Raw genomic sequence first — 19,934 nt, 5'->3', positions numbered from 1 at the left:
TGTTTTATTACTAATTCTGAGCATTATACAGAATATAGCACTGCACAGCTACACGGTTTGACCCTGAACTCCTGATGTACTCAGAATTCCCACAGATTTCATAATGAATAATAATTGCAAGATCAAATCATTAATCAAGGCATCTAACTAAGAAGAAACACATCAGCTCAGCAGCAGCCAATTGACACATAATTGCTTCTTGTTTAATTTTCTCAAAAGAGCGAGGGAAAAGGAAAAAGATGCCATTGCTTTGCTCTATTCAGGATGAAACAAAGTTCACGTCTTTGAAAGTTTCAGTGCTACAGAACAACCATGAGGAAAGCCCAAAAAGAGACATGACATCAATATTAACAAATTTTATTGTTCCTTTGGGTTTTTTTCAGGGAGCTCCTACCCTGTAGCATTCGTCTCTGGGATAAATCTTGATCCTCCACTAGTGCCGCCAACTCTGCAAGGAGCGGGAAGGATTTCAAACTGATTCTTACCATTTTTTAGGCTTTTAAGTGGCAAGTATTATTTAACATTACATACCATATCAATAGACATTACCATCTCTCCCCCCTAGCATCTCAAAGGCTGTCTCTTTGTAAAATATGAAAGAGGATGCTAAATAAAGGGCACTGACTTTGAAGCTCCTAGTTAATTATCTGACTTAGCTAGCTGCTAGGAGAGGAAGGAAGAGGGCTGGGGATGGATGGGGCAAAGGGGGGGAGGTTAAAGCAGTGACGGCAACTCTACGATGCTAACATTCACTGGTTCTAACATCATTTTCAACTGCACGCGTTTCCCAACCAGGTCCAGCCCCTGGCACAGCTTCCTTTTTGTCTAGGTTAACTTTCCCCAGCAGACCACCCTGTCACACACACACAAAAAAAGTGACTTACTACCTCATCAAAAGCAATAGCAAGAACACAGAGCGTCCGCTATTTTAGCAATAACCCTAAGAGAGACGAGTTGCCTAACTGGCTCTTTGCAGCCCTCTCCTTGCTAAGCTCTCAAGGCCCACAAAGTTTGTCTTCCACACCACACCCCAAGAAGGGCAGAGGGTTCAATTCCTTCAGTCTGCAGGAGCCTCGAGGTCAGTCCTGGAAACGACTCAGAATTTTGTCATTTCCAGAAAAACCTACAGCAACGTACCTGAAGCTGCACCTGAAATCTATCAGAAAGTGGAACCCGAAGTAAACTTCGGTGGGTCACTTGTTAAATGAGCTGTTGGTTAGCTCTTTCTGTAACAAGCACGTAAACCCAGAGGTTTTCCTTGTAAAATCTGAAGCCGTTGGCTTGACCTAAAAATCCTAAGAGACTTCAGAAGCCAACGGCTTACTGAAAAGTCCTCCTGGTCCTATATTCCCAGAGACAAGAGAAGCCCCCATTGCAGGATAGGGAGAGGTGGCAGCAGGAAGGACATTCCTCACAAGGGTCCCCCAGATTTGGGATTTGCAAAGCCAAAACAGTTCTGTGGTACTGACTTTCGAAGAACATTGCAAAGCCGTTTTGTTCCCGTCTGCAGAGCATACGGAGAAGATTTCGGTGAGAAGCAAGATTTCTGTGTATGTGGTAACACCTGCTGGAACCATTACATTTATCATTACACAAAGACATCAGGAAAGGTTTATTTATCGTATTTATACATGTGTCAGAGAGGACATAAATTGCAGGGCTAGTTTTTAAATGTTGCAAAAAATGAAAAAGAAAGCAAAACCACCACCAAGGGGTTCCCCCAGAGCCAGACCCAGGACTTGTGCTCTTCAAGGGGTCAGCAGTCACCCGAGGACACCCCATCCACCCATTCCCTGACATGAAGTCCCTGAGCGCCTCACAGCCAGTGCCTTTCTTGATGGCACCTGAGCCTGATGGCACATTTAAAAGCAAGACTACTGAAGATGGGACAGAAGATCAGGCAGGGGAAAACACATGTCATTGAAGATCCAAACTCTTCCACTTAGTACTGCACTAACAGCTGGGAACGTTTCCGCCATCTTCTGCTTAAAGTGACCGAGTTGTTGCCATAAGAGTGAGTTCAAAATCATGGCTTTCATCTATCTATTACCCAAGGCGTCAGTCCATTTGTGCACATCGTTTCCATCACCCTTAGGGATTTGCTAACTCAAAATAGGACAGCGTGTCACCCTGTCACTTTTGTATACAGAGACACTACCATAAACAACATTGGGGTGAGTAATGTATGTTATGGATTCCAGGATATTCCTGCTATACCATACTTAAAAGAAAAATTACATAAAATCTCTTTTTTTTTTTTTTTGCCTTTTACTTGTTCCACTGAACTGAATGCCATTTGATCTTAGACTTCATCAGTGCGGAAGGGCTCTGGACAATGTTTCATCATACACAAAAGTATCTTTGTGTGTATCTGCTAGCTACGAAAACACTCGAGCTGGTTAAATGACTTGCATCCACTGCACACAGCTCTGGAGCGCTGAACGGCCGTCCAAGACAAACACAGCTCCAAGTTAATATTAGAACAATGAGTAAGAGGGGACTGCTGCGGATGCCATCAAAGATTAGCAGTGGTTCACATGCACTTTCTCACCTATGTGTTAAGTCTTCTACCTAAGCTGTGCTGTGAGTGACAGCCATCACTGCCAGGCTGCAGGAGAAGGACAGTGTGGTCTACTACAACCAAACCAAACTGCTCGTGTGAAGACTGGTGGTCCCTCACTAACGCTATCTAAACGTCCAGATTCGACGTCTGTTTTGTAAGACAGATGATGCACTTGTCACGTTGTCTGTACGAGTCTGCAAGGCAGCTGTTAGAGGGTTTTGTTCTTCATCACTGGATTTCAGTACTGCATCCCTTGTCATGGGCCACTGGAGTTTTGGTCTGGGTTCACACCAAAGATCACCAGCTGCACCTCAGTCTCAACCGTGCCCACAGTTCAGTAAAAGTGGCATGAGAGAGATGTCTGGCATGCTAGCACCTACCATGCAGCTTTGAAGCAGACTCACATCTCTGTTAATTGCCTGGCTGGATGGGTAAATGTTGATGTGAATTGACTGAACAAACTGGGATGAAAACCTTACTAGCAACAAAGTTAAATATTTATCTCATAAGAAAGCAGCTAAAGGTCAGAGATGTAAAGGAAAAACCCTAAGGCTTTCTGGGAGAATTTTACTTGTCCCAGATCTTTCCTTCTGGCCTCTCTCTCTTCAAAGAAGGAAGTCTTAGAACAGAATGAAGCAAACTTGGCCACTTTGAGAACTGCTTGAGCAAGGAAAGCTGCGAGTTCAAAACTGTCCTCACTTCCATTATTTCTAATATAAAACACGAAACATGACAAAAGATCATTTTTGGTACTAACTGTGCTCACTGCCTTCAAGGCTGTCAAAATTTCTGACTTCCAGGGACTCTTGCTCTTTTCCCATGACAAGACTCTGACTTGCTGTACAACTGACTGTCATACCAGTGTTCACCTTCTCCCACCTCCTGCTTGAAAGCTCCTTTCATGCAGAAGATCCTTCCGCCTCCGAACACGTACACAGCACGTGGAGGGCAATCCTGCTCGTTCGCTGCTAATAAGGTCTGATCACAGAATCGCAGAATCACTAAGGTTGGAAAAGACCTGTAAGATCATCAAGTCCAACCATCAACCTGACACCACCATGCCCACTAAACCATGTCCTGAAGTGCCACATCTACACGCTTTACGAACACCTCCAGGGATGGTGACTCCACCACCTCCCTGGGCAGCCTGTTCCAATGCCTGACCAGCCTCTCAGTAAAGAAATTTTTCCTAATATCCAGTCTAAACCAGCAGTACACCAGACAACACAATCCAGTACCCCAACCACAGTGAACTGTGGAGGGGTGAAGAAAGAGGTGAGCGCAGAGGACGTGTTTACTGAATTGCTGCCCTTCAGTGGGACACAGAGGCCATGACCAGAGCTGCTCAGCCGCTCTCTGAGCATCACTGCATGGGCAGGAGGGCAGTGTGGGTCGCTTCCCCGCACAGCAGTCCTGTTCAACAGTTTGAGCTGAAGACAGCAAACGGGACTGGATCAGTATGGGTTTTTTTCCTGCACCCACTAACACAGTCATAAAGGATACATGCTTTGTTCAAGGCCCATGGGCCATCTAGCCTGGGTCAAGAAAAAAGATGGCACAACTGTTAACAGCCGTCATGGAGCAAGGCATCTGCAGAAGAAATTACCACCTTGGTCCCTGGGTTATGTCCTTAAATAGAAAAGCTTATATACCCGAAAAACATTTTTTCTGTGCCACAGCTATCTAGAAAAAATTATTCCCCTGTCTTTATATGCTAAAAGAAAGCCTTCAGTAGGTATTTGAAAGAAATCTGTATTACTGGATATAATTAAGTCTCATAAAGCTGTAATGACTTTCTGAAGGATAATATTCCCCAGCTGCTTCTCAAAAATTCATGAAGGAAGAACCTGTTTTAGGTAATAAAAGGTGTATAAGAATCAAGGTTATTCTGAGTGATCATTTACCTCACAAGCTCGCAAGTGACATCCCTGTCAGAAAAAAACATTGCCATCTCCTCTTTATGGTCTACCATAAACACATTTCATCTGCAGTTAAAATACAGCAAAAGGCCAGTATTGCCCTTGCTTGGCTACTGGAGAAGGATTCCCGTGCTTGAGTACCTTCCGGTGCCTCAGCTGTCCCCGTTTAGAGGCAGAGCTGGCTGGTGCTCCCCAGATTTGGTTGACTGCTGTTGAAAGCTGCTATCAATAAACTTTTGTTCTTTTCTTCCAAACACAATAACCTCTCTCAGTCTGTGCTATTAGCCTGAATATGTGAACAAAAAACAACCAAGGCTCTCACAGCTGTTCCCCAGGTACTAATGGCCTGAAGCCGTAAGCTCCTACCTTGTGCTAATCTTACAAGCTAGGCAACTTTGGGTTGGTTTATATTTGGTAAGAGACCAAGTGCCAGAGGAAAAAAGTTGTCAAGTAGCGTTCCTTCCTCTGGGGTCCACTAAGTCATCACAGGATAATTATGGCGGGGTCTGGTCTCTCTAGTGAGGTATTAAGCCAGGGCAAGGATCGCTTATCGTCTTTAAAGACCCCATTACCTCTGTTTATTACATTGACATTAGATCATTGTTCAGCCTAAATTCCAGTTTAGTTAATCACATTGTACCTGCCAGACTGCTTCTCTAATTGTAGAGCAGGTAAATGTAGACGGAGGGACCTCAGGAGGTTGACTGACTCTACCTCCCTGCCCTGAAGCACAACTAAGGACACCTAGACCTTCCCTGTGTGGCTACCCAAAGTTCACATTTTTCCAGGGAGCCTTTCCACTGCTTACGCAACTGCAGAGTTAAAAGATTTTCTTAATATCGTGCCTGAAAATTAAGCCAGTTACTTGTCCTACTTGAAGCAGTCCTAGGGAACAAGTGGTCATCACGCCCTTCAAAAAAAATTACTTTTTTTAGTTTGAGGAGCCTTGGCACATTCCTCTCAAAACCTACTTTTCCCTATTCAAAATAAGTACCAGTTCTGCCAGGCTTTCCCTGAAGGCCTGCCCTCCTGCACCTTTTAATGCCTTTTTCCTCCCGTTGAGACTCTCTCCAGTTTGTCTACCTGTTGTTAAAGGAGGTGCCCAAAAGTAGGCACACTCAAAAGAATAACCAATATCCAGCTCTTCAGCACTGCACTCCTCTGCAACAGAATCACAGCTGCAACTCCAGTTCATCAAAGCCAGGATGCTCTTCACTCCGTGCTGCAGCATTCAGAGAACAGTGCTGCACGCTGTACAGCTTGTCATGTCTGGTACACAGGTGAGGTGACTGGAATAAGCTCTGGATTTAAATTCACTAGGAGATCCAAAAGGCTGCTTCGACCCACGCTGCTGCCCCAGCAGCTCCCTTGTTTTGGCTCAGCCTGGGCAAATCTGCTCCTTTAAACACCGCCTGATGCGACTCGCTGCACGGCTTCCAAAGCCCTGTCGTGTTAAACCTTGCTGTAATGTTAAAACATTGCTCCAGGCATACATAACGAATAAACTGTTATAAAACTTAAGTCCCGATCCAAACCAGACCAGCTATTACGCCATGGGATATGGAAAGACAGATGGATACATTTGACTTCAGAATAACCAAGTTTTTGCCAAGAATTTTGGCTCCTGCTCATCAAGAGGCAGAGCAACTTCCTATTCAAGTAGCACCCAAAGTTTACCAGATTTTTAAAGATGTGAAGTCAGCTTGAAAACACTATAGGCCAACAGGCAATGAAAACATCGCATACTTTTTTTAACCAGATTTGCAGAAGACTTAAAAAGGACTCTCTGCATAAGCCCTACATACTGCTGACAGAAACGTAAGTAGCACTGTAATTTTTAAATTAAAAATCAAATATAAAATTTAAGTAAAATCTTAGCAGTAATGTAATGCTAAATTGCATGAGGTTATTTTGAACCTGCCGTATTATTAACGGCCAAACAGTTATTCCACATAACTTTGAAGATATCACTCCAAAGTAGTTTGCAGATTTCGATTACATTAAGGATGAGACTGTTATCGGTCACTACTGCAGAGAAGCAGTAACCTCTCAGAAATAGCTCCTGTTTAAAGAAAAACAAAACCTGCAATCCAACAAGCAACAGCAAAAGACAATTAGTCTGTATTTACGAAGAACCAAAATACAAATGTATAAAAGTGTAAGTAATGCCTTATAAAAATATAATCTCATAAGACTGTTCTGGTTTAGGCAATGGTACTTCATGTTCCAAAGTATGTTATAATCCAAGACAAAATACAGATGGGCCCAGAAGCAAAATCTAACTCTTAGCTTTTAATCACTGAAGGCAAACATTTTTACATCCCTAGATATGAAAGAGCATCCAAAATAACACCAGGTTAACTTTGGCAGCGTACCACAGTCCCCACCTTTGGACAGCCACAACAGTTGGAGTGATTTCTAGCTGATACTACAATTCTCAAACTGAATTTAGTAATTTGCTTGTCTTCCGGCAGGCACGCTTTCAGAAGACACACCTGTGGCTGCAGCCTAGCAGCCTCCAGCATTTCTACAAGTCTGCCTTCCAGGAGTCCCCCACTGCACAGCTCTGCTACATCCATGCAGAAAGCAAGACCCTGAACCTCATTTTTTAGGAGAGACAGTCACAGCATGAGCAAGCAGAACTGCAGGAACTTAAAACACCTGCCTCAACTAACATCGGCCTTTTTTCTTTCATGCATAACCATATAAAACTTTTTTTTTTTACCCCTACTCCACGGAAATAAATCCACCCAGAAGGCAAAGGACTCCAGCTCTTCTTAACCAGACTCTTGTAGAGGGGTCATCCCCATTTCAGAGCACGAGAGCCAACATAACCTTGTTATTGCAATCACTGTGATAAGAATTTGCTGTTATTTCAAATTCCAAACGCAGCATTTTTTTATTTTTTTTTACCATCACACCCGGCAATAACATTTTAAAACTCGCCTCACGCATGTGCAGCACTATGTGGGTGCAGACCTCATTAATACCTATTGCAAGAGCGGGTACACGTGGCAGAATTTGCGTTTCCATGTAGCTGGAGGTTTTATCTGCTGCATATGTTACCAGACCAGTGCTTAACACAACCACAGCTTAGAATCACAGTTTATAAACATAGTTGGGCATTTTATTAGCAGCAACACAGTTTTAAGCGCTCCCACCAAAATACAAATGGGATTACAAACTTCCATTTCCTTTACATTTGCAGCACAACATGTAACACTTCCCATTCTTCAGATGACCATCGTATGCTCTCATTGCTGAATTTTATTGTCAGCAAAAGCAGCAGCATCTGCTCTTTGGGAGGCTCCACCGGGAGCAAAACAGCTGGGACCAACACAGCTCCCAAAAGCACGAGAACAGGCAGTACCAGCAGCTCCCAGAGCTGCCACATAGCTAAATTACTTTATTCCCTGATGCTTTCAGTTAGCATTTTTCATGCATGCATCTTAAGGCACAAACAAACAGTTGTAACCTCGGTGGTCAAACCCCCCCATCCGCCGCACAGTCACCCTCTCCGCTGACGGAGATTTACCAGCGGTCAGGAAAAGCGCACGACTGCACAGGCAGTTTCCTGCCGACGCAAAGGACGTTTATGGACAAGTCTCCATCCTTCCCATCCTGCCTGGGTCTTTTTTTTCCCTTTTTGGTGCTGTTGGTTGTTGGACCGCAGTTGCACTTGGGAAATAAGTAACACAACTCTGCTTCAGGAAACTTTATAGTGATTCAAAGTGGGCATAAAATAATTTCCCTGCATGTTTTTGCAATTTTTTTTACACGGCCACAAAGTAGGATATTCAACTAGACCTATGGAAATACTCCGTCCATCAGTCTTATGCATTAATTCAGTGATGTAAGTGTGAGCAGAGTTATAACCAACTGGCACTAGGGAACCAGAGCAAAGTTTGGCTACGCTGATTTTTCATTACTGCCATCATCCTGCGGGCTCACGTATCGCAACATACTCCAACACCACCGCCACGATCGGCAGCGGGGCCGGGGGGGGGGGGGGAACCATACCTGGAAGCCTCTGCGGGCTTCAAAAACAGACTGACAATGACACAAAAGCGTGTAAAACCCACAGCAAAAGGCAATCCCAACCTGGTAGAGCAGGGAGCCCGTCCCTCTCCCCCAGGCAGCATTTACAGATGCCAGTACACCACCCTGGCAGCGGCTGCACGCTGCTGCCTCTCTCCAGAGCTGCTGGTAGAAGTCACGGACCACCAACTTAGGCAGCTTTTTCTGGTAAGAGCCCCCGTCTTGTCTTACAACAGTCTGAAGTGAAATACAATGTTTCCTGATTAAAAAAAATAAATCCAAAACAAAAATTATTTCACCCCTTATTTTTTTTAGCTACCCTGCATGATCTCCACTTCCACAAGAAAAATGGCAACAGACCACTTCTACTTTATTTTCTCATCACTTTTTCCCCCCCCTACATTTCTATTTAAGGACTCTATTTCAAAACCAGTAATTCCCAGAATTTCACTCCCACTGTCTCCAAAGCCTTATCTTCACTTTGAAGAGTAGGTTTTCTTAGCCTGAAGCAACATGCTCAAGTCAAATAGCTGAACAGGGAAGACACCTGATGGTCTCAAACTTAACCTGGCAACTCCACCCTCCATTATATTTACTAACATTTTTCACTTGACTTAATTAGTGGGATTCAAATGAGACCTCAGCAGCAATGTGCCAAATGCCGCAAACCACAGCAGTGATGTTTCATGGACTTCACCTGGAGATGCACCAAAACGTACCATGGCCTTTCCAGAGCCCTGAGGTCTCTGACACCACAAGGCACTGCCGGTTCCCCGGGACGACGAGCAGCCTCTCCTGATGCCACTTCTCCCTTAGGATTTCCTCAAAAATCATGAAATAAATTAGGATATGCTTTACTTCTGCCTCCTGTTTTTTGATGCCATGCTTAGCACATGTTTTCAAGAAACTACCTGAATCCCCGTGATTACACTTTTTTCCCCCTGTGAATGCTGAAATTCTTCCATAATTACAATCCCATAAAAGTTGGGCTTTAGGAGAATACCAAGTAACACAGCATTGACAACAAAAATCACAACAACTGATACTGCAAGATCTGGATGCCTCACCATGGTATCAATACCACAGCACATCAGGATGCCACACAGTCATTATGCTGAAGAAATATGTGACAATGTTGTCCTCACCACTGCCGCAGCGGTGAAGGCAGTAAGAGATTATCTCATTTCTCCTTCTAAGCCTTTCAGGAAGCCAGAGGCAGAAAATAGCGGGTTTATTTTTCCATTACAGCTCTCCACAGAAGATGAGGCGAATCTAAAATTCAAACTATACACGAGTTCATTGTCCGTCTCCTCTTCAAATAAAAACTAAATTACTGGGGGCGCACAGGCAAAGAAAAGGAAGCAGATTTGCAAATGAGACCCTGTGATCACAGGACACCTACTCAGGTGGTGGTTTGGATGTTAGCAAGAGGTCTCTTCATCGTGGGAGTCCGAGCAAACCCAGATAAAGCTTCAGTTTAAGAACAGTAGCAAGTTTAGCCATTCCACAGGCAACTCTGGTTTTATTCTTGTCAAGGCAAACATCAGAAATAGTTATTTATTTTGACCAGGAAGCTGGTTCCACCTCTAGCAAAATCCCATTTGCTCCTCTTCAGTCATTCCAGCTTCTTTAAGTATCTGCACATCTCCGCACAGACCATTACTAGTGCACCCTGACAGCGGGACCTCAAAACGGGTGACAAGCTACCCTTTCCCAGCCTTCGAAAGCTGGCTCGTCCCCCCTGAAAGACTGCAAACAAAACTCAGTGGAATAAACATTTGAATCTGTAAGTGATTCCTGAGAGACTGGCATCTGCCAAAACCAAGGATGGCATGGAGCTTGCTGAAGAAGGCAGCATCCTGCTACCGGTCACACATGCAGCTAACTGGGGGGAGAAGTTAGTACTCACCCTCCTCCCTCTTGCTGAGCTGCAGATGCTAATGATGGTCCTCACGTCTCCAAAAGGCTCCACAATCATTACCACCTCTGAACCTAATTACAGGTCCATTTACCGACTCATTAACTAACTCATTAATTCTCACGCAGACCATGTCTTGGAAACATTTCTTGACGGCCTTCAGCGAATGAAATGGCATTCAGATGCCAAGAATGACAAGGGCCAAGGGCTTTTCCCAAGCTTGCTCCTGTTGGAGGTGCTTCGGCCCGCTGAGCCAGCTGGGCGACTCCGGGCTCAGGTCCCCTTCCCAGACTGAGCTCTGACCTTGTTCCGCTCCCCCACCAGCACACTCCACCTTTCCCGCAGCTCGGCAGCACGGCTCAGAAAATCTCCTGACCACGAGACGCCTTCCTCGGAAGCCGCCATCACTCCACCTCACCCCACCCTCCAGGCACCTCTTCTCGGGCACCGGCAACACCTCGGCAACGGGAAGAGGCCACATCTGCGAACCGGGGCTCCTACGGTCGGGGGTCCTCCAGCGGCCGCGGAGCCCAGCCCCGACCGGGGCGGCGCGGGGACCCCAGGAGCGCGGTCACCCTCACCTCCGCCTCAGGGGGAGAGGGGGCGCCGTGGTCCCGCTCCTGTCGCGACATGGCGGGCGCTTCCCCCCCCCCCACCCCGCCCGCCCTACCTTCCTGCGGCGGCCGCCCGGGGGCTGCAGGGAGCAGCAGCCGGGCGCGGCGCTCCCCCGCCGGCCGCTCCGCACGTAGGTGACCCGCCGCCTGCCCGCCGCCACCGCGCCCGGCTGCTGCTCCGTGCCGCGGGCCGGGGGGGGGCGCCCGCTCCGCCACTGCCGCCGGCGCCCGGGGCTTCTCCTCCGGGCACCAGGACCGCCTCATGCCCAGCTGGAGGCAGAGGAAGAGCGCGGCCGAGAGCAGACAGAGGCGGAAGGCCGGGCCCCGCCAGAGCGGCCGCTCCTTGGGCATGGCGGCGGGGGCTCGCCCTGCCCGGCGCTGCCGCCCCCCCCGCCCCGCCGCAGGGCTCATGCCGCCAGCGGGCCGGGCCCCGCGGCCGCCGCCGAAAGTTGGGAGACCCCGCCCCGAGCGGGGCCGGCCGGGGAGGGGCCGCCGTGCCCCTGTCCCGGGCGCGCGGTGGGCTGCGGGCGCGGCGGTGCCCGCCTGCGGGCGGCCCGAGGGCCGCTGCCGGCCCCGGCGGCCCGACGGGGCGGGGGTCCGCGCCCGCCGCGGGTGTGGGGCGGACGCTGGCGCCTTCGCGGCCGTGGTCCTTGTCGTGTAGCATGCCACACGTGCGTGTCACTTGTGCCCGCACCCAGACCCACGCTGCCCTCAAAGGCCGCCTGTAACAGACAACTTCTGTTACGAAAACTGCCCCCTTATTATTGATATCAACTCGTCTTTAGAGTATGGAAGTTACTGCCTTGTTAATAGGTATGTATTAGTTCACATTACGCACTGTAATGTCATGAGGTAGTGGAATTTGACTGGAGATTCGGGTGTTGTTCGTGCTTAAGTAAAACAAACTAAACACGACAGCCTGGCCCTGGAAGTAAGGACTTTGCTTTGTGGAAGGTTAGAGCTGTCCGTGAAGGACAAAGGATAGCCCTGGCCATCCGAGATAACACCAGCATCCCAGCCTCTCAGACACGTCTTTGAAACCCTCCAGCCTCGTCTGGCGTTACAGATAAGTAACTCTAGCAAGGCTGACTCCAGGGATGTCTGGATCAATAGGCAAGCAGCGAGAATGCTGCAAAAATAGAGTTGCTTTACAAAGTTTTACTATGATTAGTAATCAGTAGTGTGGGTGTTAGTGATTAGTCAAATCGTGTTCGACCTGTTTTGGGGTACGAGGGGTACGAGAACCCTGCGTGAAACCACAGTTGGGGTGCCCCGATTTGGCTGGGACAACTCGTGTGCGTGAATAAAAGAATTAACTCCTGTAAGTCTATACTTTGTGTGCTAGCCTCTCTCTTGGGTCGGCACGGGCCAGCTGTGAATTTTCATGACACATCCTTGGTTTCACCCCTGCGGGAAAGGCTCTGGGTGAGCTGAGCAGGGCCGAGAGGCAGCGCAGGGGACGGGCGGTCCCGCTTACCTCTGCGGGAGCACACGAGGCCTTTTGTCTCGAAACAGAGACATGCTACACAGAAATACTGAAGCGTGCAGGCCAGCTTTGGTCTTAAGCCACAACGCTAAACCATCACTGTGCGATAAGCAGGTAGTGGTGGTTGGTGGGATTTTCTGAAGCGGGAACCACAGGTGGGGAGACACATCAGTGGCAGGAGAGTAATAAATGTGTTCCCAGGTGGGATGTGCAGGAGATGGACACACACCTAATCCCCATTTGTTTTACTGAGTAGGGAAGGGAGGTTGTAACTTTTGTCCCCTGAGTGCTGTGCTTCCAGCGCCCCTGCCTTGTCTGCTGGCAAGGGAGAGGCTTTCTGCACCGACCTCCTTCTCCCTCCTTTCGGCTGCCCTCTCCCCGGCGGCAGCCTGCACCACTCCTCCTTGACCTCTCCTGTCTGTTCACAGCCTGGGGCAGAGCCGGAGCTGGGTGCTGCTGGGGGAGCGGGTCAGAGAGGAGCACTGGCAGAAGCGGAGCCCGCCAGCAGCCAAGCAACCAGACTTGGTGGCAGCAGGACAGAGGAGCTGCACGCAGTAAGATAGGGGAGGGAGCCGTGATCTGTCTGCGGAAGTGGGATTTCAAGCGTGGCTCCAAGCACAGATGCACTGGCAGGCCAGGTGCATGCTCTCTGCCATTTAAACATTGCTGTCCTCTTTTTTTTAGGTAAGCTATTCTTCTAAATTAGGTTAAAGCAATTGCATGGTTGTTTTAAACTGCCCTACATGCAGGCTCCTCTTGGAAGGCGGTAGACGGCAGTCCTGCCTGCTATTCCTGTAGCAGGAGGGGGGCTCCTTTGTCCTAAGCTAAGTCAAACCAGGACAATGACCCAGATGAAAACTAACTCAAGAAAAACTCTATCTGGAGCAGTTTCCTAATAGACCTGGACTCCCTCTTCGGTACCATCTTGTCTTTTGGTCAGCCTACAGCCAATGTGGGACATGGGTGGTTTATGCCCCTGAGGAAATGCAGTGCAGATCAGAGCGCTTCTCCCCCTGCCCCTGCCCAGGGGTCCCCGTCCCTCCCTTAGGCAGGCTCTGGTGCTTGCCACAGGGAAGCTAGTCGGCTCTGGCAGCCGAAAACCACATGCTTTTCCTCTGTTTCAACCCTGCCTTAGGTGGCTCACGAGCGGATCAGGCAAGCCCCGGTGCTAGTGCAAGGGAGGAACACATTTATGAGGGCAGAGGGAGAGTGTGACTCCAACAACCATGACTGATACCAGCTTAAGAGACGGGCATCCGGCTCCATCCATGAGCATCGCCTGGAGTTCATCAGCGGAAAGTCACTCGGGCTGGCACAGGGGTGCCTGTGCATCACTCTGCTCCTCTGAGTGAAATGGCATTGTTCATCTGGAGGACAGAAGTAATGCCACTGCTCAGGGAAGAGAGGTTTAGACATACGCTGAGTACACTAAATGCGGGGTTAAATGTGACAAGACACAAGAGTTGCAGTACTGCTCGCCAAAATCGTTATATCAGAAAATTCGTAGCACCAAGGTTGTTTTAGAGAATCAGCAACTAGTCAATAAATAATGGCATGTGAAGGTCCTATGAAAATAAAAGTTTGTGTTTGTATGGTTATGGAGAAACTCTTAAAAGCAGGAGTATAAAGGTCAAGACTCAAAAAGTATGAAGTTCCCAAATACATTGTAAAACACTCTCTTGAAGTTTAAACCTTGAGAAATTGAAGCTTTCCTAAAAGCTTGAACAATGCATATTCAAATAAAGAGGTCTGACTGAGCAGAATAAAAACCACAAGGTCTTTCTTGGTTTTAGCATCACAGGTTCATTTGTTGTTCTTCTCTCATTGTATAGCTTCTACAGAAAGCTCAAATACTTGAATCCAGCCACTCTTCTTGCTGTCGCTGAGCTGTAACTGTAAATGCTGACCTTGTACAAGACGTTCTCTTCCTTAGAAAGCCGGATCAGCCCCAATTTGTGAGCGTGCTAAGTGATCCTGATAAAGAACAGTTCATTAATTTAACTCAGTGTTTTAATTTTGCTTTTGTATTTTAACAAATGTTTGAGTTTCTCATGCTTCTCCCCCATCTCTTTTGAGTGTAAGTTTGCCTGTTTAAAAAAGAACAGAGGGTTTCTAAAGATAGAGAAAAAGGGAACAGTGGTAGACAAGGATCGCAGGAAATTTCGGGAACAATGAGAAATCTTATCTGGATTAGCATGAGAATCAATGGGAATTAAGATAGTACCTTAAACATTCTCACCTCTCCAGCATCCTCCCCAATTTAATAAGTGAATTATAAACAGATTTCTTCCCCCAGGAATCTGCTGCAAAGACACCTGTATGTGAGCAATGCATGTTAAGAAGAAAAGCAAATTAAAATTGCAGCGTAATGCATGCAGCTCCAGTTCAACTGGAGGATGGGCCTTTTTGAGGTGATTGCTGGGAAATACAGCTTCTGCAAAGTTTGACAGCTTCTGCAAAACATGCTCACTCTTTGAGTCAGGAAGCAAATAGCCTCCTCTCCCTGTTGTCCCCAAACCAAGATGGATAGTGTTAGAGGAAAATACATCATGCCGGATCCAATAGAGCACAAAGTACTGCCATGTAGTGCAGGGAGTAACCGAAACAGCAACTCTGAATATGAGCATGCAATTTCTACTGAGAGCAGCGAGCATTATGCCCTGATAACCAAAATCGGACATCGGTCCTAGTGTATCTACTTTCTATGTAGGTGCCACAGATTTCTAAAGCGCCCTTCATTTCTCCAGGAAAAGTCTTTAAAAATTTAAAAGTCCTCCTGCGTTTACAAATTTGTCTATGGTGAGAGTCCAGTGCTAAACCTCTGGAAGGAAAGAGTTTAACATCAATGGAAGTTTATTACTTCAGTGCTGTCTTTGCTGCTTATAAAGTACATCTTGTGTGGGATGTTGTTGGTAGCAAAATCTCTCCTTTGCAACAGTTATTTAATGTTGATCTCTTTTATGGCCATTTTCAGTTCAAACGTCTTGCTTACCACCATCCATCTTCTGCCTCCACCCACTGTCAAGGCTTCTCTTTATCTTCTGGCTACTCAAAATGTCTGCCCAGATCTCTCTGCAAAATTAAACTCCAGGCAGGAAAAACACCACTGGGAATTCTCTGGATTCTCCAAGGGCTGTTAATGGAAGTCAAACATTCCTCCTATAAAATGAGTAAATGAATAAAAATGCTCTTTTCGACTCTACTTCACAACCACGCTGGATTTGGTATGAGCCACTTGCCAAAATCTACAGGACAGAGCGAAGGAAGACTTTTTTCCCCCTCCTCCCTCCTACGCTCCTGGCTAATGCTTTGAAAACCGGAGTGACATTGGTCTGTGCACATGAAAACAGAGAAGTTTTGTGTAGAAACTTTCACGAGGTCATTTTAAGAGTGGCTGCGTGAAGAGAATCACGGTGTGTCCTTCCCCACAGAAGATGCATGTGCCTCCGATCCTGGGTCTGCAGGAGTCAGAGCTTTGGTCCAGGGGTGTTTCATTGCCTTGCACATTTACATGCCAAAGCTCTGCCATAGCCCTGAGGAAGGTGGGATGAAATGTTTGTAGATCCCCAGGTGACTTCTCAGTGATGGCTTTGGTGCAAGCCTGGTCTCACTTCTGTTCCTTAAAACTGCAGCTGGAAATCCTGGAAGTATTTCTCTGTGCACCAACTGACAGACCTCCCTAGAGCCTGCATGCAGCCAGCAGTTCTGCAAGGGACGTACAGCCCTTACTCCTTCCCATGCCTTAAACCCCACTGAAAACTCAGAGGAAGAATCTCTTTTTGTCATCTTTTAGATGTTAGCAACAGAGAAGTAAATTGGCCGCATTGGTCTATTACCCACTTACTGCTGCTGAGAAATACGTGTCTGAACAGCTGTCAAGGTTAAAGCTCAGCTGCGTGGATCATTAAAACCACTTTTCAGCTCACCGCTGGTAGGTTTGAAGATAACAGCTAAAAAAAATAATGTTCATGCAGTCTCCCATTAGCTGTCCTCAAGCTCGCGGGCTATTTAGGCAGCTTAGCACAAGATTGATCTTGCTGTTCGGCAGCATGAGGCAGGGGCAGAAGCTCTCTTTTCCCTCCAGCTATGGAGAGATTCAAACACCACAGCCTAGCCGTGTGCTCTGAATTTGATGAAAGAGCTCCTTGATAATTAATGGCATGGAGAGGGGATTATCAAGAGTTACCTCTGAGTCACGCTCTTGTGCATTTGCACACATACATACCTGTACCTGTGCACATACATTCGCTGCAGGAATGAGAAGAGGAATGATACGGCCCTTCAGTAGAAGATGCTCTGTAGCAGTCTGCTATCCCTGGGCCTTACCTTTATTTATTTAACCCCAGTCTTTGTGGTATCTACCAATGCGACTATTGCCTCCAGCAGCTGTATTTCACTCCTGGAGAGGAACAACAGTGGTTTTACAGTCTGCCTTCTACTAAATTGTCTGATAATTCTAAACAAGCAAAATTCTGCCTGCTTTTTAAAGCAGGGGTGGCAATTTTATTGAACGGATACTAGTATAAAAATTGAAAACATATATCGCCATTTTTTAAAAAAGACATTCCAGTTTACAGGAATTAAGCAGTGATAGCTCATATGCACTTCACGTACTATTGCACAATGATTTTTGCGATATTAGTTTGTTGTCTGTATTTCCCCCGTATCTGTACTGTAATCCCAGACAGATGTCCAGCTTTGCTTAAAAATTACCCTGAGTTTCTATTACAAAATCCTATTTTCTGTATGTTTTAAAGATTACCTTGATGTTACTCTGGGCTCAGCTTTCTCCCTTTTTTTGGATGCAATCAATTTTACTGGCATTTTTACACTTCTAAGCTGGAGGATGAATATCTTTCATTAAAAAATGTAATTTGGCAAAGGGATTAATCTATAATACTCAGAAATCTATAAAACACCACATCTGGAGTAGTAATTATGGCTTTAAGAAGTTATATAAGCCTTTTTATTACATGTTTTTAATGGGTTTACATACACAGTACAAATGCTGAAGTATTTATACAGGAGATGGCAATGGCACTGGAGTAATCGAGCAGATGTCGCAATCTGATCACTGAGAGCAACTGTCATCTGCAAGCGCTCGGGGAAAAGGGCTCTCCAAGGGGAGAAGAGGTGCAAGGCAGAGCACCGGGGCTGCTAGGGAGAAGAACAGCAGCAACATGTTCCAGGCAGCAGTTTCACAAACAATTGAAGACCCATAATTAATGTGCTGTGCTGTGCACTTTTTCTACAGTCTGTCTCACAATGTTGTTTGATATACTGGCATGTGTCTGTACAGTTTATGCCTCATTAAAGGCAATAGGATAAAATAAAAGCTGGGAGTGGCTGGCAGTATCCTTGGTGGACCTGATGGGCGAAAAGCAGCTTTCATAGGAAAGGAGGCGTGCAAAAATGTCCCGAACCAGTATGCAGGCCAGTTTAATAATATGCATCCACCTTTAATAAAGGTTTCACCCATGTGTCTGAAAAGCATCCCATCTTCGCAGGACACTAAATTCAGTATCGCTGTCTTTATCTGTAACAAAAAGTTTGCTTTTCTGAATTATTACCATGTGGTCAGCCAATCCTCTCTTCCAACTGGTTGCATTTTAAATGTCTTAAACAAAATCCTAATGAGGAGGAGAGAAATAGCCTTGCCCAGAGCAGAAAAGATGCCATGGCTCCCCTGCAGCTGAGCAGCCTGGCCAGGACCAGACGGTGAGGATAAAACTCTGTGCTCTTCCCGCAGGCTCCTTTCAAGGCAGTTTGCCCTCAGTGCCATGTAGGGCAGCATCAGTGATGCAGAGATATTGGTATCGATTTGAAGTGGAATAACCTCCTTAGCTGAGAGTTTGTATATAGGTTAGGTGTTGCCGCAGGGGTCATCCCTTTGGCACGTGTCTTCCCACAGCATGTCTGCCTCCATCCTCAGCCGTGGGCGCGGAAAGCAGAGGCCAGCCAGACTCTTCTAAGATGCGCTGGGAAGGACGAAGTGGGTTTGTGAAGATGCAGGCACTCCTGCAGACATCACTCCAGGCGATGAACACTCAGCCAGGCCAATGCTTGTGGTTGTGCCCCAGCTCCTGTCTTGCTTGCAAGCTCCTTGTTAGGAGGAGATCCCTTTGCCAGAATGTGTTGAATTTCTTCGGGAACAAGGTCATTTCTCTGTACTCTGTCAGAAGGTAACATACATGCTTCTGAAAGTGCAAAGACTCTTTGCAGAGCCTGCATGGTGCCTGCAACTGTCCTGGTGGCAAGGCTGGGGACAAAGCTGGTGGTTACAGAGGAAAGCCTGCCCTGCTGTCTCCCTGCAGTCCTCTCAGCGTAGCAGAGGTGGCACAGAGAGGGCCAGACTCTCTCAGAGGGCACTTACCTCCCCCACAAGACAAAGGAGAAGCAACTGCTCTGAGCCGTAGCTGGGTCAATGCCCAAAGCCTGGCTAGTGCAGGAACCCCTGGCTGGAGCCCAGGGCACCAGCGCAGGCAGGGAGAGACCCCAGTGCTGGGACCTGCCGAGCAGCGGCTGGAAGAGGCAAATTTTCCCCATAACTTCTCGTTCATCCCTCAGGCTTAACGCAAAGGAAGGGTGATCACTGATGTACAGCGACAGGAGCCTTTAGGGATCGAGGGCTTTTTGCTCAGTCTCTGTGCTGAAGTGACTGTGAAGAAGACTGTGAAGACAAACAGCGGCAGGATTGCTCTCAGCTACCCAGACAAGAACATTTTAGTGCATAATTATGGATGAGATGCAAGAGGACAAAAAAAGAGGGAAAACATCTGTTCGCATAGAGTTTATTGCTGTTCACTTAAGAGGCCCATTAAATGCCAGAAAAAGATATTTATCTTTCTCTTTGAGGCAATTATCCTGCTGCAAATCTCTGTGGCAATTCACCCCATGATTATTCCTGGAGTGCTGACACTGTGTGGATACACTCACCGCACAGAAAAAAGGTGTGGACCTTGCCCACCAAGGCTTACGAAGGGATTTTCAGAAGTGGGGTAGCCAGTGCTTCTCAAGGTCTTTTACACTTTGATTGTGCTCAGGCTGCCATCCTACTGAACTGCTACAGAATGAGATAACAGAACTGCTATAGAGTCACCTAGCTTTTTCAAAAACTCATTTGCAGCGAAATATTACGTTATCATTAACCACTGTGGAGAAGCAGGTTGTTTCTTGGAGTTTTTTCCTGGACTTCAGGTGCCTCAGCCCCTTTCTTTCAAAAATGGAAAGGAGCTTTTTTAGCACACCTAAAAGTGAGATTGCTTTTCTTGTAGCCACTGTCTCAGCGACATGGGATGTGAGAAGCCCAAATCCAGTCCTTGCATGCTCAAAGACGACCAGCTGTCTCACCGACCAGGAGAGCACTCGGCTCACCAGGCTGCAAGGCATGTGGGGA

At 47.0% G+C, this 19,934-nt stretch overlaps 1 protein-coding gene across 1 annotated transcript in view; it reads right to left on the bottom strand.

Moving 5' to 3' along the window:
- Positions 1–11,403, bottom strand: part of METTL24 (methyltransferase like 24) — a 49,599-nt gene extending 38,196 nt beyond the window's left edge. The window contains 2 exon segments of the mRNA XM_059835588.1: positions 11,109–11,252; positions 11,254–11,403. Coding sequence (XP_059691571.1) covers positions 11,109–11,252; positions 11,254–11,403 — 294 coding nt within the window.
- Between the last annotated feature and the right edge of the window lie 8,531 nt (positions 11,404–19,934).

Source organism: Gavia stellata, chromosome 2, assembly GCF_030936135.1.
Source record: "Gavia stellata isolate bGavSte3 chromosome 2, bGavSte3.hap2, whole genome shotgun sequence".
In the NCBI taxonomy this organism is placed as follows: Eukaryota; Metazoa; Chordata; class Aves; order Gaviiformes; family Gaviidae; genus Gavia; species Gavia stellata.
The sequence above is the reverse complement of the archived record's forward strand: the minus strand, read 5'-3'. Positions and strand labels throughout refer to the sequence as shown.